The following is a 23,278-nucleotide window of genomic DNA, read 5'->3' on the forward strand; positions in this document are numbered from 1 at the left end:
CAGCCATCCCCAGACGCAGTCATGAGCTGACATTTGAGTTCTGCAGCAGGCAGTGAGGGTCTGCTCTGCAGTGACCCTTTGACAGCTTGCTTCTCAAACACTTTTTGAAAGGGTGAAAGATTATGCAGCAGCCCCCGGTATCCATCACTGCCAAGCAACCTGCGGCTCTTCCCTCCCGGTGCTGCCCCGCATGAGCGATGAAGCACCAGGAGCCTTCGGGCCCCTGCAGTGTTTCCCCCTCCATCACATTAACTTCCTACTTTCTGAGGCATCGCCGGTGACTCAATGGAGACTCGTTTGTTTTGGTTAACTTGCCCCGTAGCTGTGAAAAGAGAGGAAGCTCAGGAGAGGATGCAGCGGAAGAGAAATATTCTCTGCAGTCTCATTTATTTGGGCTAAGTTGGAATCTTGTTACTGTAAAAGAAAACACAGTAACAGGCTGTGGAGCTGCTGCATGTGAAGAAAAAAAACCGTGTGATGTTTTGTGTCTTCATTTGATCCTAGAACCACAGAGTGAAAAAGTAGCCAACGGGAAAACAACAGAAAATAAAAAGTCAGAAAGAAAGGCGTTTTGGGTGCAGCATCTTCAAGTTCAAACCTGGGGCAGGGCTAGGGGAGGCCAAGGTTTAGGACTCCTGGTGTTACAAGTTTCCACCCTGCTGGTTATGAAGTGTGAATGATCCTTGACTCATGATGTCTTCTCTTCCTTTTCAAACAACAAAGAGGAGGCAGGGCTCTTCCTCTCTCTGTTTGGTTTAGTTCTGATGTTGTCTTATAGGTTAGAGGGAAGACATCGCATCCTTTGATCCTCCGTGGTTTAGTCTGATTTTGATGTTGTTTGTTGTGGGTGATTACTCAATCCTAAAATGTGTGCGCATATAAAAAACAGAACAGTATCCTGCAGCCGCTCACTTGTCAAGTTGAATTTTGAGACTTTAGAGGCTTCAGCGGTTTCTGATGCTCACCTCTTTTGGTTGGTCATGTTGATCACGCCAGTCCCCAGCCTTTTTTTAAATTTCTGATCTAACCCACTTCTTGCCAGCTGAATCAGAAACTTCTATAATGCCTTTAACACACGTGAATAGTGCATAAACAATATGTAAAAGGCTTTTTGTGCTGTTTGCTACAGAGAACTGAAGTGGAAGGGCAGGCTGGAGACTGGAGTGTTCAGTCGAAGGGGCAGAGCATCAGCCCCGTGGGTCAGACGGTCGGTCGGTGTTAAGCAGGTGCATATAGGGAAGGGTGAGTTTGTACTCGGCTCAGCTCTGAGCTCAGACAACCAGTTTTGTATGCGGAGCAGAGATGCTCACTCACTTAACTTTCCACTTGCAGATACTGCTCTGTGCACTCATATTATATGCCCGGGGATGGTTTTGGAGTTCACAAATTTTGACAATAAAGAATATACTTAAAGGTCCAGTGTGTAAGATTGGCAGAAATTGAATGTAGAATAATCCTCATGATGTTTTCACTAGTTCATCTCATCTAAATTGTAAGAACTGTAGTTTTCTTTACCCCAGAAAAGGCCCTTTATATTCAAATACTTATACTTATATTTAAATCGAGGGGACCCTCTCTACGGAGGCTGCCATGTTTTTTACATTAGTCCAGACTGGACAAACTAAACACCTTTTAAGTTTTTATGACGACTGAAGCTACCACAGGCTCTTTTTCATTTTACACACTGTACCTTTAAGTATAAAGTGTAGACTATAGTATTAATATTAGTTTTTTTTATGTATATGCTTCAATTACTTGACCAATTTGTTTATGTGGTTGTCTTTGAGGAGAACCTTTCTGGGAGTCATAACACATTGTTTTATTTTTCAGACCAACAAGTGCTCGATTTACAAAAATAATGTGGCACAACTGTGAACAGCAGTTTTAGTTTAGACTGCCATTCTAATCTGTTTGCATTCAGCACCTGATTTAGTGAGACACATAAGCTCTTTAGGCCGATACACCATCAGTTTGTGGTCTGGACCTGGTGCTGAACCCTTGTGAGTGAAGCTGAGAACATAATCCCTGATCAAAGGGGGGGGATTTGTATGAGATCACTAAAGCTAAGACAGGAATCGAAAACTTCATGATCATGACTACAGAGTATTTTCTCTGAAGCCTAAAGAAGCTTTATTTAAAGCAACATGTGTGCAGAGGACTTTATTGAAAACACAAATTGATAACACACACTCAGGAGCAAACAATATTTTACTAAAAACAAAGTGTATCGCAGCCTTTGAAACGAATATGGATGTTTTTTTTTATTTATTTTGTCACACTTTAATGATCAGAAAATGTAAAAATATTGTGAGGAATTAAGAGACTTAAGTGTTGAACAAGGCGCTTTTATGCTCTCCGCAGAAGCACAGAGACACGTATCATACAGACACATAAGCTGCTTTCAGACACGCACTGAACTGAAGATAATCTCTGGACATTCTCCAGAGGAGCTGTATTTGACAACGCAAATGTTTGAGTGAGATGCTCCAGACGTTCTGTGGAGTTTCTACAGCGCAAGTGAGTTGGTGTGTTGATAATGTTTCTAACACCAAAAACAAAACAAAACAAAACAAAAAATGTCGGGATGAAAAAGTGATGCCATGCACTTAGAAGACACAGTGAAAGATGTCAAGAAAAGTATAGTTGAAAAGGGCCTGCACTGGATTTGATGTGCTATAAACAAAAACATGTGATCTCTGCAGCTGAATGAATATGTTACGTTCCGCCACTGCGCCACCACACACCTGAACGCTGCAGAGATTTGTGAACACATACATCCCTATATGGGACAAAAAAACCTTCCACTTTGAATACAGATGAGCCACATACTCATACATGCTGTTGGGACATGAATAATCTCTGGTCCAGTGTCACAAATCGAATGAAATGGGGCGGAGTATAATTCATCTGGTAGAGCTGCCGCACCAATGAGGCTTCAATTCTGCGTTTGATTCCGTCCGCCGCTCTCTCTGACCCCCTTTCACTGTTACCAATCTGTTCTTAAAAAATGTACTTAAAAAAATCGAATCAAACTTGCCCTTGTAATTGCAAGCTAGTCTGTATTTGTCCCCCTCATCTGTGCGTTGGCTCATCCGTGCGTTGGCTCATCTGTGCGTTGGCTCACCAGTACGCCAGATTGGGGTTTCTAATCGGGTGCTGAGCTGAGTTATTTCATTTGCTCCCGTAGTAAATCTCTGGGTGTCTCTCAGCTAATTGAGACCTATTGCCTGAGCCGCTGGGAGGGAACATGGTGGCAGCATGACTGATCAGCAGTTCGGTCCTCTGTGTGGTCTGTTTATGTGCAGGGAAAGGTGGTGCAGGTCCAGGGTTCACACTAAATTAACCAGCAGCCATCTGCCCTGCTCAGCTGGTGCAAGTTTAGCTCATTCCCTCTCTGATGCATATGCATACGCTGAAAGAGCATATGCTGAATCTGAAATAAATAATTGTTGCAACTGCGGGATATACCATAATGGATTACTTTGCAAGATGGCAGTCGAGAACGAAATCATCACTCTAAAGTTTTTTTAAAAAGTGGAAAACAATGTGCAGTAAGTAGAGATGTAATGTCTTTGTTCTGAAGAGGCTTTAGCTGAGAAACAAATTGCTGGCCTTTTGCTCGTCCAATCTAGTGTCTCCATTAAAGCAGTTAGTGTGCACAGGGACAGGCTACAGCCTTTGTTTCCTCCTGAAGAGGACCCTGATCAGTTCACTGTAATTTGACCGCCTCTGAGTCTGCTATTAAGGCAATAATAGATCTATTTCGGGGTCAGGGGGAGTTGTGAATACACCACACAGGCAACAAAAGAGCAACAGCTTGATAACTGCTACTGCAAGACTCTGTAGAAAGAAGAACAGCACAGGAACAGGAAGTGAGGAAGAGGAAGACCATGTGCTAAATCACATCTGCCAAAGCTGCATCTCTGATTAAGGGCTTTGATGGAGTCCGGGACACACAATTTGTCTGTCGGGGTGTTTGACAGGATTGACTTGAGAGTACATTTAGTGTTTTGGAGTGAGAACCGACAGCATCAAACAGCACTGCGTCCTCGTTTGGCAGTTACATGAGGATGGAGACCGGTGTAATGAGGAACAAGCACCTGACTGCTGCTTGATCTAAGAGAACATCACTAAAAGAAGAGTTCAGACAGCATCGTATAATTCCTCTTTTCTTTCTTGGCTTGAGGATATAAGTGCAGGTCAGTCAGCCAGGTTGAGAAATGTCTCCTCTGCACATGCACACTACAGAACCACATAACTCTGAATTTGTTTAAACTATGTAGCCTTATGATCTTAGAAATGCAATAGAGCCAGCGCAACTAGACACAACCTGTTCCAAACATGGTGATGCATCTCTGGTGTCTGGATAAAAGTAAGATTGTATCTTTGCACACAGCAATCTGAATACTCTTTGTACATGCTGATATTACAGGATTCAGTGTCTTTCTATTGCTTCAATGCCACAAAAGCCAACATTTATTTTAAAGGTACAGTGTGTGGCATGTTGCAGCTGAACACCCCTCACCTCACCCTCTCCTTCCAAACATGAAAGAGAAACTGTGGTAGCCTTTAACTGTCATAAACACTCAAAAGGTTCAGTTTGTTCAGTCTGGACTAATGTAAAAAACATGGTGACCTCCGTAGAGAGGACCCCCTTGATGTAAATATAAAGTATTTGATTATAAAGGACCTTTTCTGGGGTAAAGAAAACTACAATTCATACAATTTAGATGAAATGAACTAGTGAGAACATCATGAGAATTATTCTACATTAAATTTCTGCCAATAGATCCCTTTCACCTAAATCCTACACACTGGACCTATAAGTATAGTGTCAGTGTAATTTTAGCTGCTTTCATCATATATCTCATTTACACCAAAATGATCATGTTAATGCACCTTTTTCAAATGTGGGTAAAACATCTTCAAAAGGCCATTTGCTCCTTTCCCATTTCCAGTAGAGGATCTCTCACTGTCACGTCAGATGAGCACATTCACCTGGATGTCATGTGTCCATCACTGCCATATGTTGAGGAGGGGTGGCTGAAGTGTTTGAGTCCACCAAACCAGTTCCTTCACTTGTATTGGATTTGGCTGCAATGTGCCCTTAAACTCTTGAAAGCACTTCACACCCCCACCCCCACCGGCATGGTGGTGAGTAGATACTAAGTGTATTTTCATTTTTCTGCGAACTAGCCCTTTAATGTCCAGTTGTTGCTAGCGAGATGCTAACAAGCCTGTGTTGCTTTAAAGATACTGACGTGAATTATGAATGGCTCTCATCGATAACATGTTTGTGGGACTAAAAGCCGCGGAGTTCTTTTCTTGTCGGATTCTGTTGCTGAAAATAGTGAAAACATTCAACTTTCATCCGCTCTCACAAATGACCAAAGAAAAGGAGTGACAACTCTGTCGTGTTTGTACTTGTGTTACAAAATGAGCTTGTGTCCCTGGCGTCTTTACAGAATGGTTTACAGAAATATTATAGGTTTAGATTTAGGAGAGGCTGTTTCAGTCTCCCTGGCTCCTGTAGTTAATGATAAGAGAAACTTGAGTGTTTTCTTGGGAGACATGAACTACAACTTCCTTGGTGCATTTGACAGGTCTGAACATTGATTATAAATCCTGCCACATGTTGAGAAAGCTGAACACCTTCTGCAGCTTCCATCATTTCCCTTTTAAAGTGTGTGTCAGGTTTTGTAAGCAGCTACAGCAAGATGAGTTGTGAAACAACCAAGCACTTTGAAATTCTCTGAGCCTTTTAGAGTTGGAGCCACTACTTATTTTACTCATCAAATCCAAGCCAGGTGGCAGCTTAGCTAGGTGGTGCAGCTAGTGGGAGACGGACACAGAGATTTAGCACTTTTGCTCTCAAAATCCTTTCAGCAGCACTCCGTCCTGTCTCTCTCATTTCAAGAGCTTTCTCTCTGCTCTCGGGAGGAGCTGCATCACCAGAAGAGGCACTTTGTGAACGCGTGTTGCTCGGTCTGAAATCATCTTCGGGGTCGTTTTAAACAAGACAGGCAGCAGATGCGGAGCACACATGAACTATAATGGACTTTGAAAATCCATGGTAATGGATGGGAGGGAAACTCAAAGTGACTTTTTGTTTTCCAGTATTTTCATTCATTTTCACATATTGTCATGCACCACAGACACCCCTTGAATTCATCCAAATGGAAGAGCTGTATGATTAATGGTTACATTTTGAAATCAGTGTCAAAGAACTATGATTTTTTTATCAGGAACCAATAACATATCTAATCTGTATGTATATGTTTTCCTGGCAATCATTGAATTGAACGGCCATGCATAACGGTGGTTGCAAATGTACTCAGCTGAAGCTTGTGTGTATTTCTTTAATCAATCACACTCATCATAACCCCTGTATAATCCTCTCGTCTTAAAATTGATGTGACCTGGTTTGCCTGTTTATAAACCATTAAGTAAAAATCGTCACCCAATTATGTGTGACGCCTTTTGAGTCAGTGTCATTTCAACTACCACAAATCTTACACTAGTCAGGATATTGTTTTGAAACCATTTTAAAATATTTAATGGCAGCACATAACACAGTTGTCTTCTATTAACATATCAGTTTCCTAGTCTTGAAGACCACTCAAAGTGTTTTGGTGTGGCCACATTTCCCTGAGGTGTAGTTAATCATTGTGCCCAACTTTAAAATAATTCTCTTGAGGTGTTCTCGAGATGTATTGTCAATGTGACGTTTGACATTTCATCACCAAAATCTAAACAGTTCATCTGAATCAGAATGAACGTTTGCATTAAATGTGAAGAGATTCCCTGAAGCTGTTCCTGAGATATCACGTTCAAGGACTGAAATCATCGTCCATTGTCTGTGACTTCTGTTGTTATTGTGTTTCTGTTGTGTGGCTTTTGTAATTGTTTGGCCAATTTTGCATTCATGTTGTGGTGTTTACGTAATTTTTTTTGCTTTTGCATTGTTTTCCACGCCTGTGAGACACATCTTTGACAACGTGCAAATCAACCCTTGTAAAATGCATTTTTTTCAAGCACCATCTTATATTTATAGATTCTAAGAGTTCCATGTGCCTTCACCACTGTGCAGGCAGCGGAGTGTGGGGATACATCATTGCTGTAGCTCTGTTTCATCACCATTTTCTACCACAATCGTTTAACGCTCACTCAGGCAAGGTGTCATTGTGCGGAAACAAAAGTCACAGTTGAATGCAGGAGATCCTCTGACATCAAACTCAGGCAGCATCTGTTAGTGCTGTCTTGTTGCACTGTGCATAACACACAGACTGCAGCTCTGTCAATTTGACCCAAACTGCAGCAGACATTGGCTGATTGCTGTTCTATCAAATCCTTCCTATACCACTCTCCACCAATCAGACGCCGTCCTCGTCCACTTTACTGCACTTTAAAGAGACGCAACATGTAAAACCATAGTGACGCAGAAGCATTAAGTCAGACTGAACATTTGCCTTCAGATTAGAGTAAACACAACAGCACAGCTCACTGAGTAATATTTAGAATGGCTGATCCCTATGGGAATATACAGTAACCACTTTAATTTGTTTTTGCTGTCTAATTTGCATTACTAAATATATAATATTATCCTCTCTGGCAAGGATTAAAATGATTAGTGGATGTATCTTATGTCTGCTGGTGTTGGAAATCACAGCAGGTAAAGCACATAGCCCAAGTTAGAGTGATTAATAAAACAAGAGGGATGACAGCATGTGGGCACGTTTTATGATTAGGTGTTCTCTGCAAGAAACCCAGCAGTAAATGGCAGCGGTAAACTTGCACGAAAAGAAATTAAAAATTGACTTGTGTATAATGTGGCACTTATGCAACGGTTTTTATAGACATTGGTAACAAGTGGCTACCACTCTGGGGGACATCGGTTCAGCAGTGAAGTGAAAGGAGCTGCATGCAGCCTGGCTTTACATTGTCTGTCACTGTCAGGTATCAGGGTGAGGCTGGGAGGCCTCTTCACTCCGGACAGAGACACTGCCTCACTGAAGCACAGCGGATGCTCAGGCTGCAGCCCTGTGTTTAATTTAGCTGCTGCATGGGGACAGAATGTAAGAAGATAAAAGAGTCTAATGTTTCAGCCTCTTATAAGAGTCCCATTATATTCCTGTGCAATAAAAAGAATTAAATAGCAATCATGTCTCTATATTCCTCTAGTTTTAGATAATTGCAGTGATCTATGGTCCCTTCATGTACCCTCATTACCCAGGCCTGAGCTGGAATAAGACTCGTTAAAATGATACTTCACTCCACATCTATCTTTTCACCTTCAAACTCTAAAGGAGGCGTGAGTGGTGATAATCTAAAGAAAGATCCAGGGTCTCAGACCCACACAGTCATTTATTTGACCACATACTAAACTTGGTTGGCAGTTTATTAGGTACACTTTATATTACAGGAATAAACCCAACCTTCATGAAGGTGATAATGTTCACTTTTTTAATTAAACTAGTTTTAAGAGGTGTTGACTTTCTTATTTTGTCAACCTCATTTAAACACATGAGGAAAGATAAAGAATTACAAACATGGAGGTTGGATTTACTGCAGGCTTCTTGTACTATCGAAGCCCAGCGAACCTTATTCATTTATTATGCATTTCATGTGTTCCTCACATGCCTCATTTACAGCTGTGTCTACAAATACTGCAGATAGGAAAAAACAATGCCACAATAATGTTTTTGTCATTGTTAGTCTCCATGAAATGTTGTGGATCTATTGAAGGCAATCGCAAATTCCACTCTTGTGCTTTAACCTGTGAACCCTATCCTGGACCTGGATTATCAAGCTGCTCCAAGTCCACAAGGGGCCCAAGATTCTCTCAGTGTCAGATAGTTTTTGTTCATGTAAGACGTGATAGCGAACCATGGCAGGAATTAAGGAGGTGTTAGGAGAGGAGGCAAACAAACATGGTGTTGAGCTACAGCAAAGGTAGCAAAAACAGGTGGGGGACTGGTGGAAGAGATGCCTCTGACCGAGCAGCAGGTGCAATTCACTTTCTGTGACAGGAGTGATTAGACGTGACAATCAGGCCATTATAGTGCACAGCAGGCAGCTGGTCAGAGCTGTATCTGCTCTGATGATGGTCATCAATGCCCTGGCAAGAGGGATCAGTGGTCAGGTCTCTCAATTTAAGCGGTCCCATAATGGAGCAGCAGCGGAATGGAGAGGGTGGAGTGTGCACCGGAATGAGCGAACTGGAGACCAGCGCAACATCCGAAAAAGAAAACCCCCAGCTAAAAATGTATAAAAGAGGGAAATAAGAAGACGTGGTGAATGTCAGTGTTCATTTTTCTTTTGATTGAGGTACATTTTCTGTTCTTTAATGGCTGTGATGCAGCCATATATGCAGCAAAGGCTTTGTAAATCACATTGCGCATGCTAAATTAAAGTATTTGCATCTACTCCTCTCAATATTTTGCGCACACGTTTTTAAACGCGCAAACCTTCAGTAGATCAGGCCCTAAGAGTATATGGACTGTAATGAGAACCAGTCTTAAAGAGATACTAGTTCCTGGTTGGCCAAAACTGTAGCAGTGATTATCTCCTTTCTCAGTATTTGTGTCATGCATACATCCATCCATATTTTACATTGCCTATGGCTGAGTTTTCCATATCATAATGATGATGCAGTCATTGGCTATGACTACACTGTTTTAACTTAACATTCAGCGGACTGTATGAAACACTCTGAAGAGAGAGCGAAATCAAATCACTAATGCTATGATATTTTTAACAGAAGCTGGTTGTAACAAAGGGTAACATTGACTAACTAAGTGGCGTCTGCTTATCTTCTGGGTAGTGCAGGTCCTGAACAAATATTGACCAAATATTCCAAAAATATGAATACCATGAATCTACCATGTGCAGGCTGCTGTACTCACTGTCAGAGCACAGAGGGGTGGAAATGTGTGGAATGTATTAATAGGAGATCAACAGCAATTTTCGCGGACACTGCTCTGCTGGATCTCGCCCTGTTTATATTTGGATGCTGTGCAGTGCTCTATATGTAATGATTAATGTGAGGAATAGGGATGCACTATTCAGGTCAGTCATATAATTAGTAATAGATAATCAGAAATCAAATAGATTGACATTCCATTTTTCCCTACTCATTTACAATAATTCAGCAATCAGATCAGATTTTAGTGTCTCAGCAACCACAGATTCCATGTTTCCTTACTAACAATGATTCCATGCAGTGAGGTACATTGGTTTCAAAGGATTGAAAAAGATCTAACCTGTAATTCTGTAATCCAGCTCATGGTACCGAGGTGAAGCATATGAAAAGAGAGTTTTTAAAGTGTATTCAAATTATCTTGATAATATGGAATTAAAGTGGCTTTAGCATAATTCTGAGGTTAAATTGCTCCAATGTGTTGTAATTGAAGGAAAATACAATTACTGTTTAGAAAATAGGCACCATCACCGATTTTAAACCCACTGCAGTGATAACAAGGGTGAAGAAATCATTTTCCATCCCATTTGCAATTCTCTCTATTTCAGTAAATGAAACTCCTCATGTCCACATCATCGATGATACACTTTGAGGAGAAAACTCCAACTCATGAAGCCTTTGCAAACTCTGCAGTTATTTACAGTAAAATATTTTTTTACAACAGAATGACTTAACACCACAAGAATGCAGGTGAGCAGGGACATCAATTTTACAGCAAGTAAGCCCATATTTTCTCATAATTTGGTGGATGCTTTGTATCTCGGCACTCTGTCTCTGTACAGTCGGCTGCAAAACATTTCAAATAACAGTCTTTTTATTTATTCCATGCGGGTTGGAGCCAAGGTGGGCACCAGGTTGCACAGCAGCTGACCTGGAAGGGTCTCTATAATTCAAACACAGGAACAGTGGACAGCTAATGGCCTCTCACTTTAGATAAAGCATCATGTCCTTTACTCTCCTCTTCCTTTCAAATCTTTGCTATCAGCTTTCTATCTCTGCTCAGCTCCATATGCACAACAACAATATCTAGACCCCCAGATGATGGCATCGACTGGCAGGACTGGGATTTGTTGAATATTTCATCACATGACATCTTTTAAGTCAGACTACACATTTTCTCAGCGAGTTGAGAGGAGCTCAAAGACGGCACAGGAGGTCAGGGAGAGGGAATGGCAAGCAGAGTGAGGGCAAAGAGAGGAAATTGGAAAACAGCAGATGTAGGAAAAGATGAAAGGAGGAAATATAGAGAAGTGGAAGCCGTGGGTTCTCTGGCAGCAGTATCCCCCTGCCTCCCGAGCCTGGCCGCCTGCTACGCCTGCTGTGGTCCCATTCTCCACTCCACAGGCTCACAGTGCTGGTTTTGCCTGATAGGATGATTTGCCACTTCATTACTAATTGATATTCGCCGGAGAGAAACACTCATTAGCCCAAGTGCTGAATAGTGCAGCTATTGCATGCTGACATTTTCAGCCTCTCCATAATGACTATGTTGATGTTGGCGAATGCGTCTCTTCCTAACACAGTGCAAAACACAGGCATTGCGGCAGAGAGATGAGGCAGAGGACTGGGACAGATTACAGTCAGAGCGAAGAGGTGGGGAACGGAATCGAACCCCCTCCCCAAAAATCTGTGTATTATATCAACAATATTTTGTTCTGGTTTTGTTTCAGCCACACTATATTTTAGTCTAAGATCTAAATCTCTGGTGGTGTTATCATGGCTATAGAGTAGTGTCCATTCTACACATGCCAATCAGACTGACAGTGAGTTATTAGACGGAGGAAAAGCTCTATAAAATAAATCTAATTGTATCTCCCTTTTCCATATTGTGAATATACATGTGTATAATAATTTTAAGAATGACTGCTTGTTTCATACACTCAGGTCTAATTCATAATTATTCCTTGTCATTAGTGAGTCCTTCTCAAACTGTTAAACAATATGTCCATTTTTTATTGTTTGTGTTCAGAGCTTTTTAAAAGCAGTCTATGGAGCAGAGTTAAGAAAAAAAAGTTTTCATCCTACCTGGTTTATCTGCAACAAAGTTATGTGTGCATGATCAACCAAATTCAGCTTTTTTAAACCCGTTTTATACTAGATGTTTTTCCATCCAATGAAAATGAATCTGCTTCATTATGTCCATGTGTGCTTTATGTATACATTTGAATGAGTTACTGAACTGCTGTTACTGTTTTCATACATTGCATGTTGGCATATTCAGAGGCATAGCAAGCGACACAATCATCAGACCCAAGTTTACAGCTTTTCAAAATAAAAGCTCTGTAATTCAGTGTGATGTTAAGTATTACAGCAACAAAAATAATGTTGAGCTTTTACTTTGAAGACAAATTGCTAAAGAGGAAGTGATTCTATGAATGCTGTTACTATGAAGGAGATCAGCACCTGCGTCACCTGTGAGTGTTAGTGCTGGTTCAATATGATTAAATAAAAATAATCATATAATCCAAATAATGGCAGCAATATATACCTGAGGTTTGACAAACTGATGGATGCAGAAGTTCAACTCTGCAGACTGAAGGCACACTGCCCTTCCCCCACTGACAGCTGACAGAGCGCTTATCACTTGTTTATTCAAATATGATTAATATTGATCACATCACATGTCCAAATTGCAATTGAAGTTCCTCTGGCTATTAAGAATACAAAACAAAAAAACAACGGGGCCTAAAGTGAGCGCAGAGGGTTATCGTCGTCTTTAAAACTTTAAATTTAACTTCACATACATTTGGTCAAAGAGATCAACAGCCCTGAAAACGTATTTTCTCAGTCAGCTTCTTAATGTGAGCAACAACATACAACAACATATTCTGTCAAACACATAACAATTTAGATTCCATAGTGCAGTTTTTCTCATTTTCCTCTGTCTTCCTTTTAAAGCTCTGGGATCTGTTGGGCTCTGCTGCAAAGAAATTATAATCAGCATTTAGTGTTTTAAAAAGGTTGTGCTTTAAATATGATGAAATCAAACCCACACAAATAAAAAGCCCTAAACTGTTCAGTATTCAGTATGCACCACCCTGAACCAAATGCACTGCAAGTGTATTAAAAAAACTCTAAACCACAATAACCAACATGACAAAGGTGAACTGACTGCAGCCACCCAATTTGCTCTCAATTATTCACAATGCACCTACTGTAAAAAGCACAAAGAGCCAATCAAGCCTGGGGATAGAGGTCTGTGACCAATCAACTGTGAGGACTTGTTTCTCCCATTGGATGTGTTCACACGTCAGTGCCCTTTCCATCTCTGGGCTCCTTCTGCTCTTCTGGCAGCCGGCCCTCCACATGGCTGGAATTATATTGTGTAATTGTTATTGACATATTGTGACTGCGAGAGCATAAGCAAGAACGTCCCCTTCTTTCTGTAAAATTAACAGCTTGTGACACGCTGGTGGACTCCAGGAGGAGTCGGTCTGACAGCTCCAGTCAAAAGGGCTGCCCGTCACTTCACCGGCAGAGAGAATAGTGTTTACAAATGTGATGCTGTTCTCCAACACTGATTAACACTGCACAGGACTTTATTGGCTACATGATGTGGTAAGAAATCACTCAGCAATAAAGTTTTCCCCAAATCTAAAGGGGAGAGAACAATGATCTCTTTAACATCCTTTGAATGAGGGGGGTCTTACAAACACTTGGTCTGAGCCTTGGGACTGTTTGGTTTATACTGAACTAAATTAACAGGTGTCAAAGGTCCAAATCAAGTTTGACCAAAAGAGGTGGACTCGGTCAGGATCAAACCACCATGGTTTGGATCATTTGCAGTGTGAAAATACTGAAGATTCTGACTTTCAGACTATTTGCAAGAAGTTGAGATTAGAAGAAGAATAGAAAGCAGAGGCTCAGAAAGGATTTTGCTAGCAGTCTTAACCTTATAAGATATGTTTGATCAATGAGGACATTCATTTTGCTGGTAGTAATACAATAATAATATGACAGTGGCAAAAAAAAAAAAAGACTAAAATGAATCTTTTTTCAAACAGATAGACTACTACCTGGCAAATTGAAAACAAGCCAACATCAAACAGATGTCTGTTTGCCAATCGATGTCAGGCATAGATAGATGTATGATGACAACAGGATGTATGGAGATGTCAATCCAACCCTAACGTCATAAAATGTAACAATTTCCCAAAGATGAAATTTGGTTCGGACCATGGTGAAGAATTTGAGGAGCGAAAATGATTGAGATTTGTTCTGGCAGGGATCGAGTGGAAGGATTGAAAATAGCAATTTCTTTAACACAAAGGATGACAAACCCACAAAAGAAGTATCACTGACTCTGCTCATTCCTCCAAACTCTAGCCTTTCAGCATCTTTCAGTACATAGTTTTAGTTTTCCACCGATTCACTGTTACGCTCCAGCCTCACCACCTGAATTTCCAGCCGCAGCAGGCCACAGTTTTCAGTGATTTCCGGCTGTGATAAACTCACTGTCTATTACCTCTTAAAACACAGACAGTTAGCAGCCAGCTGGTTAACATACTGGAGAGTTCAGCAGCTTTAAGAGGGGGATAATTTCCTCACAAGTTTGAGAAGACCAATAAAGAAGGACAAGAAGAGTGAAAAAGAGATTATCAGGTCGGAAACATGACTCATGAGCACCAGCTCTCTAAACAGTCAAACAGCATTAGCACACAAAGGACCAAGATATATGGGGGGTGGAAGTAATGTAGAAAACTTAATTGAGAAAAAAATTGTGCTTTAATATCATACCACACCATTTTCCAAATAACGTGTTCCATTACATTTTAGTCATGTCCATTTTCAATAAATTAATTAATCACGTAAAAACAGAGCTATAAGGACCGTGAATATATTAAAATGTTGACAAAAACACATCTCAAACTGAATGCTAATGTTCCACTGAGGCTAATCGATGTGTTAATTGTTTGCTAACACATAATTTTCAAGCGGTGACAATATGTCAGTGTTGAGTTTGCAGCTTGTTAACACTGCACTTGGTTATTTTGGTATTGAACAAAATGTCACAGTATTACTGAGAGCTGTCAAAGAACTCAGAATAAACGTAACAATTTTTTAATTTAGAATCGCAACTTTTTTACCAGTTTTCAAAATAAAAAAAACTAAACATTAGCATTTTTTGTTAAATGAAAACCAAGCCACGTTGTGTGGCTTTGTGACTTTAAATAAAATGATTAAAATGCATTTAGATGGTTAAATGTCTTTTTTATTTTATAAACACTTTCCCATTATTCCTATGTCAATAAATTGAAGCTAATGTATTTCCTATTTTTCTTAATTCAATATTATTATTATTCTTGACCATTAAAGCCCAAACAATCCATCCAAAGCCAGACTTTTACAGCATTTTATAACAAATATCAGTTAACATCACTGATCCCTCAGGGGCAGGTCAGAGGTCAGTATCAGTTACTACTCACTCCCTATGGAGACTATGGGATGTCATGAACTCTATGAACTATGATCAGGTCAGCCCCTTGTCTTGTGTGGATGAGAAGCCCTGAGGTGAACAAGACTCTTCAAAATCATTTCTGAAAACTGTGCCATGACTGATCCATCGCTCAGTCTACACAAGTATGAGTCTGCCTCAGAGACAGCTGTCCTGGATACTGAGGCCAAAAGGTCCACACAAACAAAACTCTAACAAATCAGCAAATTCTGTGAGGTGCCTCACATCAACAAACAATGAAAAGTATTCTTTTAAATGATGGGTGTCAGCTAAAAAGTGAATTGTACCTTTCATTTCTCCCATGTCCAGGGTCTTGCCCAGCTGCTCCAGCAGGTCTGCTCTGGCAGCATTCTTCTTGTGCTTTTTACCATCATAATGTTGCTGAGCCATGCCGGGGTTGTTGAACCAGGCGTTGCATAGCTGGCAGTAGCGGTCTGAGTCGCGGCGCTGTCGTGGGGAGGTCATGGGGGACGTTTCAGGGGAGCTCTTTACAGGACTGGGGGACGCCTCTGAAGAAAAGACAACAACAAAAAAACAAACTGAGGCTCTGTCAAGGAGAAGCATGCGCCTCTGTAACATATAATAACTGTAAACTGTATATAAGATGGACAGTGTGAAGGCTGAAAGTGAAGCCAGAGCGTCTGCAAAGTGGAGTATAGATCATAAACCCGTCCTCCTCCATGTTAGTGGATGGGACATGGACTGTGTGTTCAAGTGGTTTGTGCATGCTTGGTTTCAACAATTAATGCTATAAAAATGGGTTGAGACACAATGGGTAACTGTTGAGACTGACTTGAGTTTGGGTCGAGCTATAACCACAAAAGGCCGAACTCATATCCAGGATATTTTGTCTTCTTTTCCGGACAGTGGGAGTTAGTGGAGATGTGTTGTCCATGTTTTTATACAGTCTATGGTTTGGATAGCTTTCACTACCACTATACTGGCTCATGGGAATAACAAACAACATTATTTATAAATATACATATATATATATATATATATACAGTACATATGTTTTTGGCTTCTCACAGTTTTTTGTTTTCTGTCTGGCTGTCAATAGCTCCTTAGACAGTAAAGGCTGCAGACCCCTGGGCTGCTGTATTCTGCTAATGTTTGCTGTCTCTTGCTGTCACCTTGTTATTTCACATGTTGTTGCAGTTGTCTGTAACACAATGTAACTTCTTTTACAAGCAGAGCATGAGCGATCGCTTTAAAGAGCTTTACTACAGACTGTTTTAAAATGTTTTTTTTTAAAGCAATCTTAGCAGCGTTTTATAAAACACCAAGAATGCAGCCCACTTTATCTGCATGTCAACACAGCCTAGAAACACAAGTTGGCTTTTTAAAGTGGAGATTTGTAGCCAGCAGACAGAGATCAATGTGAGGCCTTTAATGAGCACTGATCAGCAGAAATGTAACAATGACTGCAGCCTCGCTCGTGCAGCCCTCACAATAACAAGCTGTTATCTCCATTAAATGCCTGAAGAGGAAAACCTAAATCCTACTTGGCAAACGGAATAAAGAGCCTGCTCTTCTTGTGTCTGCCCACTTGTGTCTTTATGCATGGATGACGGCATTACCCCCAAATGAGTGCAGTGTAGTGCTGGGGCGCTCCCCGACACAAAACGGCACTATCGACTTAATCAGTTTTACCACTCCAGTGCTCGGCCCACCCCGAGTCAACACTTAGTGTTGTCCCATTACATTCCATTACACCAGTCAACATTTCAAAATGGCAACTCCAGTGAGGATGTATAGAACTGTAACTGTAACATCCTTTGACTGATGCTCTCATCCTCAGAATCTGGCTCTTATGGAGGATGTGATTCTGTGACTTTGAGGTTGTATGGCGACCTCGCCAACTAATGTGCCAATGTAAACTGTCAGACTTAATTAAATCTGTGTAGTCGCCTTTGTGACGAGGTCAGAGTTCAGCTACAAATTCAGCAGCCCTGGAGCTGTCCTAGCTTTAATGCCTTGCTCAAATTAAAGTAGCTGTTAGAAGGAGGACTATGCATGCACAATACAATCCAGCAACGGAACCCAATGACTCCAACTAGCCTAGCCACTAAGCATCAGATTAAAAGAGCCTTGCATGCAGAGGGAGAGCCTCTCGCTCGCTCTCGTCAGCAGCTTTAAATAAATGGAGAACTAATCGTGTAATGCTGCAGCAAAGCTGTAGAGACACCCCTGGCATATGAGACATATACTTTAACCTGAAAGCACAACCCTCGCCCTCAATGATAAGATTCAGGCAATTACCAGGAAACACTGGTAAGGGAGAATTAAGAGGCTGTAGGAAATTTAAAGATGGAGAAATATGTATTGTTTGTGGAAATGACAAACAACTCAGAATGAAAGGAAAGAAACTTAATGATTCAAGGGAAATGAGATGAATCTACACTTTTCATTTTTAAACTTTTTTAGCTCCAAACTTCACTCAGAGGTTTTATTATTATAATTGTTATTATTATTAGGGGTCCTGCAACTAATGGATCCCTTTTGACATTTTTAAAAATAATATTACTGATAACTTTTGAACCCCTGGAGCTACAAACATATTTTGTCCTGGATTCTCTGAATGATTTACCCTCAGGAAAAAGTCTGGACTGAGTGGTACACAAGTTATTACAATTCAATTTTTGTTGGGTTAAACAAGTCTAAAACCATGTCATTGAATTTCACATAATGTCATTAGTTTAGGTTTATATAATTAGTTTTTAAATATTCTAATATTCTAGTCACAATTAAGAATAGAAATATGAAATGTAATGCATTTTAAAACTTTCTAAAATTGAGGATGTGGTGAAAAGAAATTGTTATGCATGGTTTGAACTATAAAAACTAAAACTAACTCACCGAATGTGTGATCAGAAAAGGAGAAAATTCCTGCAGTAAGTCTCTTTGGGCTTTGGTGTGTTTTAGTTAATGTGCCTCATTTAGGTGCTGGCATATATTTATCTGAATAAATGTCCTGACAATCCTGACATCATCTTATTGTGTCTGTGTTGTGACTGGCCAGTCTGACAGATAAAGGTTTTATTTAGCTGTTGCCAGATTACTCCTCTGTCAGACGAAGAAGCTGTAAACACTATCAATCTTAAACAAACAACTAAATCACCTTTGTCAGTAGTGGGTAATTGAGATATTCACAGCGTCCCCTGGAATCATCCAAATAGGTCACCTCCATGACATTGGTAACAATATTTGTGCCATTTACAGGATCGCTCCAAAATGTTTGCCGAGGCTTGGCTACTCACATTGACATTGAAATTGATTCACATTGACATTAGCAGTTTTAATTCAATTTGAAGATCAACAGCGATAAAAGAGAAGAATGGTTGTTTGGAGGGACTGTCTCAAATGTTCCCTCTTACAAAGCAGATATAATTAAAGTGTCCTTTCTTATACACAGGAGTCCCATCTCCTGCAAGAGAGCATTTGAGATTTCAAAATGCAAGAGGTGACTAGAGTAAAAATCACAGACTGAAGTCATTAATGAATGGATTTCAGCCAAGGGTGCAGGTAGATAATAAAATAGTACTCGACTGATTTCACATTGCAATTCTGTGGGACTCATAAAAGACTAAAGAACCAGAGACATCGTCTTTTTCATTCCAACAGTTTCTCCTTCCATCAAAACCTGGCACCTATACCTGCAATGCAACCTAACCACAGACACTGAGGCACAGATGCTGGCATTGGCTCTATAGCCCCGAGCCTCTAGCCTCAAGCAGAGAAGGCCACAGCTGTCTGGTAATCTCATTTCGTTCTGACTCCACACCCCCAGATTCCTTTTTCAAACTTCAGTCTTAAGTCCCCATGTTCTCATCTCGCTTTTTTTTTTTTTTTGCCTTCTCCTGAGGGAAATATTTAGCTCTTTAGCTACTTGATGAGTGTGCCTGCTCAGTAAGAAATCTGGGGGCAGACTTATAGTGGACATTGACGGTACACATCCCTCAATCTCCAGAGTCAAAGTACGGCACTTTGTTTTCCCACTATCCACCTCAACCACAGTAGGTCTCTCCTATTAAAAAGAGGTATGAATAAAACATAGATTTTCAGAGAATTTATTTTGTGTGAAAGATGCCCACAAGTTTAGAGGAAATGAGAAGCAAAGAGGAAAAATAATTTTATGCAAAGACTCAGGAACTAAAGGAGCAAAAATACAAGACCTAAGCAAAGATCATTTATCATCATCAGTACATCCTTCTCCAGTGAACTTACATGCTTACTTCCACTGCTAACTTTGCATTCGGTGCGAGGCCGCAGACTCCTTTTATTACATCATGGCTCTCCACTCTCAGTGATAACCCAGTAGGCACATGATGGAACAAAACCATTTCCTCCCATTTAGTGCATCATTAGTGCCATATACTGTTTAATTCCCCTCTGTGCTTTGATTGAGGGTTCTGCTCGTCGCCAGGAGGCAGATGGTGTCGGCTCAGTGTGGTAAACTTGGTGAAAAGACCCTCTCTTCTCTATATATTATAGGTTTGAGCCTCAGCGAGACGAAAATGTGCCTTTTTCTGCACTGAAATGAATTCAGGAGCTTTGGACACACAGTGCTAAGCATCAAGAACACACCAAAAGACATTATGAGAGGACTGCAGTGTTTTCCCGAAGCCTTACAATTTTTCTGACATTCATGTCTGAGAGGAACATTTTTTGGGAGAATCATCAGCACACCAGGGAATGAATCATCCCTGCCTCATGGTCTGGATTTATCATCATCAAGTCAAGAAGACAGTACACATGCCACATTTGATAATGGCAGCCTTGTAGGTGGTTAGTCAGAGGACACACAAATATCCACACACACTGCAGTGGTTCATTGGTCTGCCTGTCTGACCCAATGTGAGGCGTTCTGTGTGTTGATCTAGAGGAGAGACAGGGGCAATCCAGCACACAGGCTTACAATGCTGCAGCTATACACAGCTGGGTTTCAGTTGAAAGTTATAGAAGCTTTAATGTTAAATATGTGCATTCATACATCAATCTTTGATATTTGAGTGAACGTAGAGGTGATACGTGTATCAAGCATTGGCAGAATACACACAAGTGCCAGGGCAATGTTAGGGCTGCACAATATGAGGGCAAAAATGTAAAACACAGTAAGTTTAGAGAATCAAACACTGAGATGAATTGAAATCATGACCTGATGATGGGGTTTGAAAGATCAAGATAACACCATAACAAAAAAACACCCATTTTGAAATCACCGGTGGCACTACAACGAAAGTCAGGTCAGAAGAAGTTATCCTCTGGGAACCAGGAAATGTTTGTAAAATGTTTTTGGATGGGGAATCCATCTTGCAGATTTAGAGATAAAAATATTGATCTTGCTTTGGTGCTTATATGAATCATCTAGAGTTTCCATAATTCATTTCCAGGGCAGCATGAATGTCAGTTCCGAATGGTTTTTCACATTTTGTTGTTGTTGAGATATTCCACTCAAAAGAGGAAACATCAGGTGATCAAAATTAGAAGGATTCACCCTGAAGGAAAACTGAATGTCAAATTCCCTTAGAGCTGTGAGCTTACAAAACAACACCATGATACATGTAGATTGTGAATGAGGACCAGCCCCCATCTTCCACTTCAATTTGAATCTACTGAAAAGGTAACATGATTTGACGGTGATACTGTGTCTGTGCTGTACACACAAATAAGCTGATTTGTCTTTTACTTTTGCTTTTTCTCTCTTTCACCAGTGGCCAACACGTACATCACAGAAATGGTTTTCCTTGCTACGGATTGTGAGCTTAATTATGTATTGATGGGTCTATAGACTCTTTAGTAAATGCATGATGAGGCTACAGTTATCGAGCAGGCCACCTGGAGAAAAGGGGAAACAGAAGCTGACTAAAAGAAATCATACATGTGGTATGTGCCAGCTTTCCTCCACTCTGATACTCTCACATCCTAACAGTAATTACAATTAAAAGTGATTCAGATGCCTTTTCTTGTTCTTCAGTAAACATTTTCCAGGGCAGTTATTACTCATATTCACATCTTAGTGTTCGTCTCAGGAGAGAGACATATCTGTTTTTGTTTAATGAAAAGCTTACATTCTAAAATGCAGCTTTACATAAATGGTCTTGTTTCAGTTTTCATTCCAATGCAAATCTATGTTCTAAACTATAGAAAATATGTTTGTTTGGTCTTTGGTTTATTTTGCAGAGGAGTTAAAACCAAGAGGAGATGCGAGGGTTTTGATGCAGCAGCACAGGAGTAAACACTTTGAGATTGCTTGGACTTGATGTTGTTCTGTGTAGATATTGTGTGGGTTTGTCGGCTGTCAGTTTAAAGCTCATTATAATTTATTTATTCAGCTCTTTTATTTGCTCCGTTTTATGCTCCAGGAGGCAGTTTGAGTGGAGATTTTGCTCATCGTTCACCAGTCAAGTTAATAACAGAAAACTGAAAATCTATTAAACATCAAATCTGCAGTATGGGAAAGCAAAAAGTTTACTTTCATCTCCTCGGATCTCCTGAAAGAAAAACACTGTTCCATGTTTGCCTGCAGGATTTTCTAGCTCTGAGATATGTTTAATGGCCAAATCCCCTCCTTGCACTGAATCTGTATGCAGACAGAGGAGCCGTGCTAAGTAGACCTACTTAGTGTGAACAGAGTTATAAATCTGAGGAGATTCAGCATTTGTGAGAAAAGGAGATCAAAGTGTTTTGAATCAGTACGGTTATCTCTCCCTACAATGATGCTCCATTTTGGTCTTTTCACAACAGAACCACCCCCCAAAAAACCCTGCCTACAAACCACGACTATACGACAGAGGGAAACATACATTTCCTCCATCAGCCCCCTGTAAACAGTTATCATGCTATATTGCCATTAAGAGGAGTCACCTTACCGTCTTTGCTTGTTTACAATATACCAAACAAAACCGGCACAATGCTGCTTTAACATGCATTATTCATGTCTGGAAAAACACTAGCACTTTGCAGCTCTATTGGTTGAGGACACGGTACAGCAGAAATGCATTTATCCCTCTAATTATCAGGCTGCCGCTAGCAGAACAGGAGGTTCCTGTTATTGAACAAGAAATATAAGGGTGGGAAATTTTGGGTAAAACCTTATTTTGAGAAGATTAAATCTGTAAATTCAAATCGATCAGTGCTGAGTAACAAGTTTCCTGTTATAGCTGCTTCAGTCAGATCACATTGCCTATAATGTTCTCCATCTTTGTTAGTGCATTAGCATGCTGTAAGTTGCTCATAAAAACTAACAACAAACTCAAGGAGAACAGAAATATCATGAGTCTTTCAGCCATAAACCAAAGTAATGGGCATATTAAAATGTTGTTCTAATGATGACACTTGAATTGGGGTTAAGGTTAGCATTACTATATATTATTCTTTCCAGTTGTGAGTTCAAGTTCACACTAAAGAAGCATGAACACTCGTGATATAGTAGAGATTTCTCTTTAAAAAGGGGTGACATCATGTGCCGCTGATTGGTGCTTTGAGTGCTTCACTTAGACAGTTAGACAGAATTTGTCAAGTGGCGGGTCAAGCACAAGCTTTAGCCATTCAAATCATGTTAATACAAATACATGACCTGTCTGATAAAAACTAAATTGCATGTCCTCTACCTGTATATGACCCTGGGAGGATAATGTAGATGAAACGGATGAGAGGAAAAGGCTGTGGTATGCAGGTATGGCATTTGAGGCAGAGCTACATGGCTTGTCCTATGGAGGGTGGCTGCAGTTTCCCTTACAACATCCACCATCAGGTTGCTCAGAGGGGATTCATAGACAAGCCCTGCATTAGACCATAAAAGAAACATTGCACAGTGTAGAACACTGTAACCAATGGCTCCG

General features: G+C 40.5%; 1 protein-coding gene across 3 annotated transcripts in view; it reads right to left on the minus strand.

Moving 5' to 3' along the window:
* zmat4a (zinc finger, matrin-type 4a) overlaps positions 1–23,278 on the minus strand; it is a 135,567-nt gene that overhangs the window by 30,324 nt on the left and 81,965 nt on the right. The window contains exons 5-7 of one of the 3 annotated variants that reach the window (XM_020093570.2): positions 15,722–15,943; positions 13,135–13,289; positions 12,545–12,899 (exon numbers count right to left, since the gene is read on the minus strand). In XM_020093570.2, coding sequence (XP_019949129.2) covers positions 12,768–12,899; positions 13,135–13,289; positions 15,722–15,943 — 509 coding nt within the window. In that variant the 3' untranslated portion in view covers positions 12,545–12,767. Of the gene's footprint in view, positions 1–12,544; positions 13,290–15,721; positions 15,944–23,278 lie in introns of those variants that run through there. The other 2 variants (XM_020093572.2, XM_020093573.2) reach the window with 2 other exon arrangements.

This window comes from Paralichthys olivaceus, chromosome 4 (genome assembly GCF_024713975.1).
Source record: "Paralichthys olivaceus isolate ysfri-2021 chromosome 4, ASM2471397v2, whole genome shotgun sequence".
Lineage (NCBI taxonomy): Eukaryota > Metazoa > Chordata > Actinopteri > Pleuronectiformes > Paralichthyidae > Paralichthys > Paralichthys olivaceus.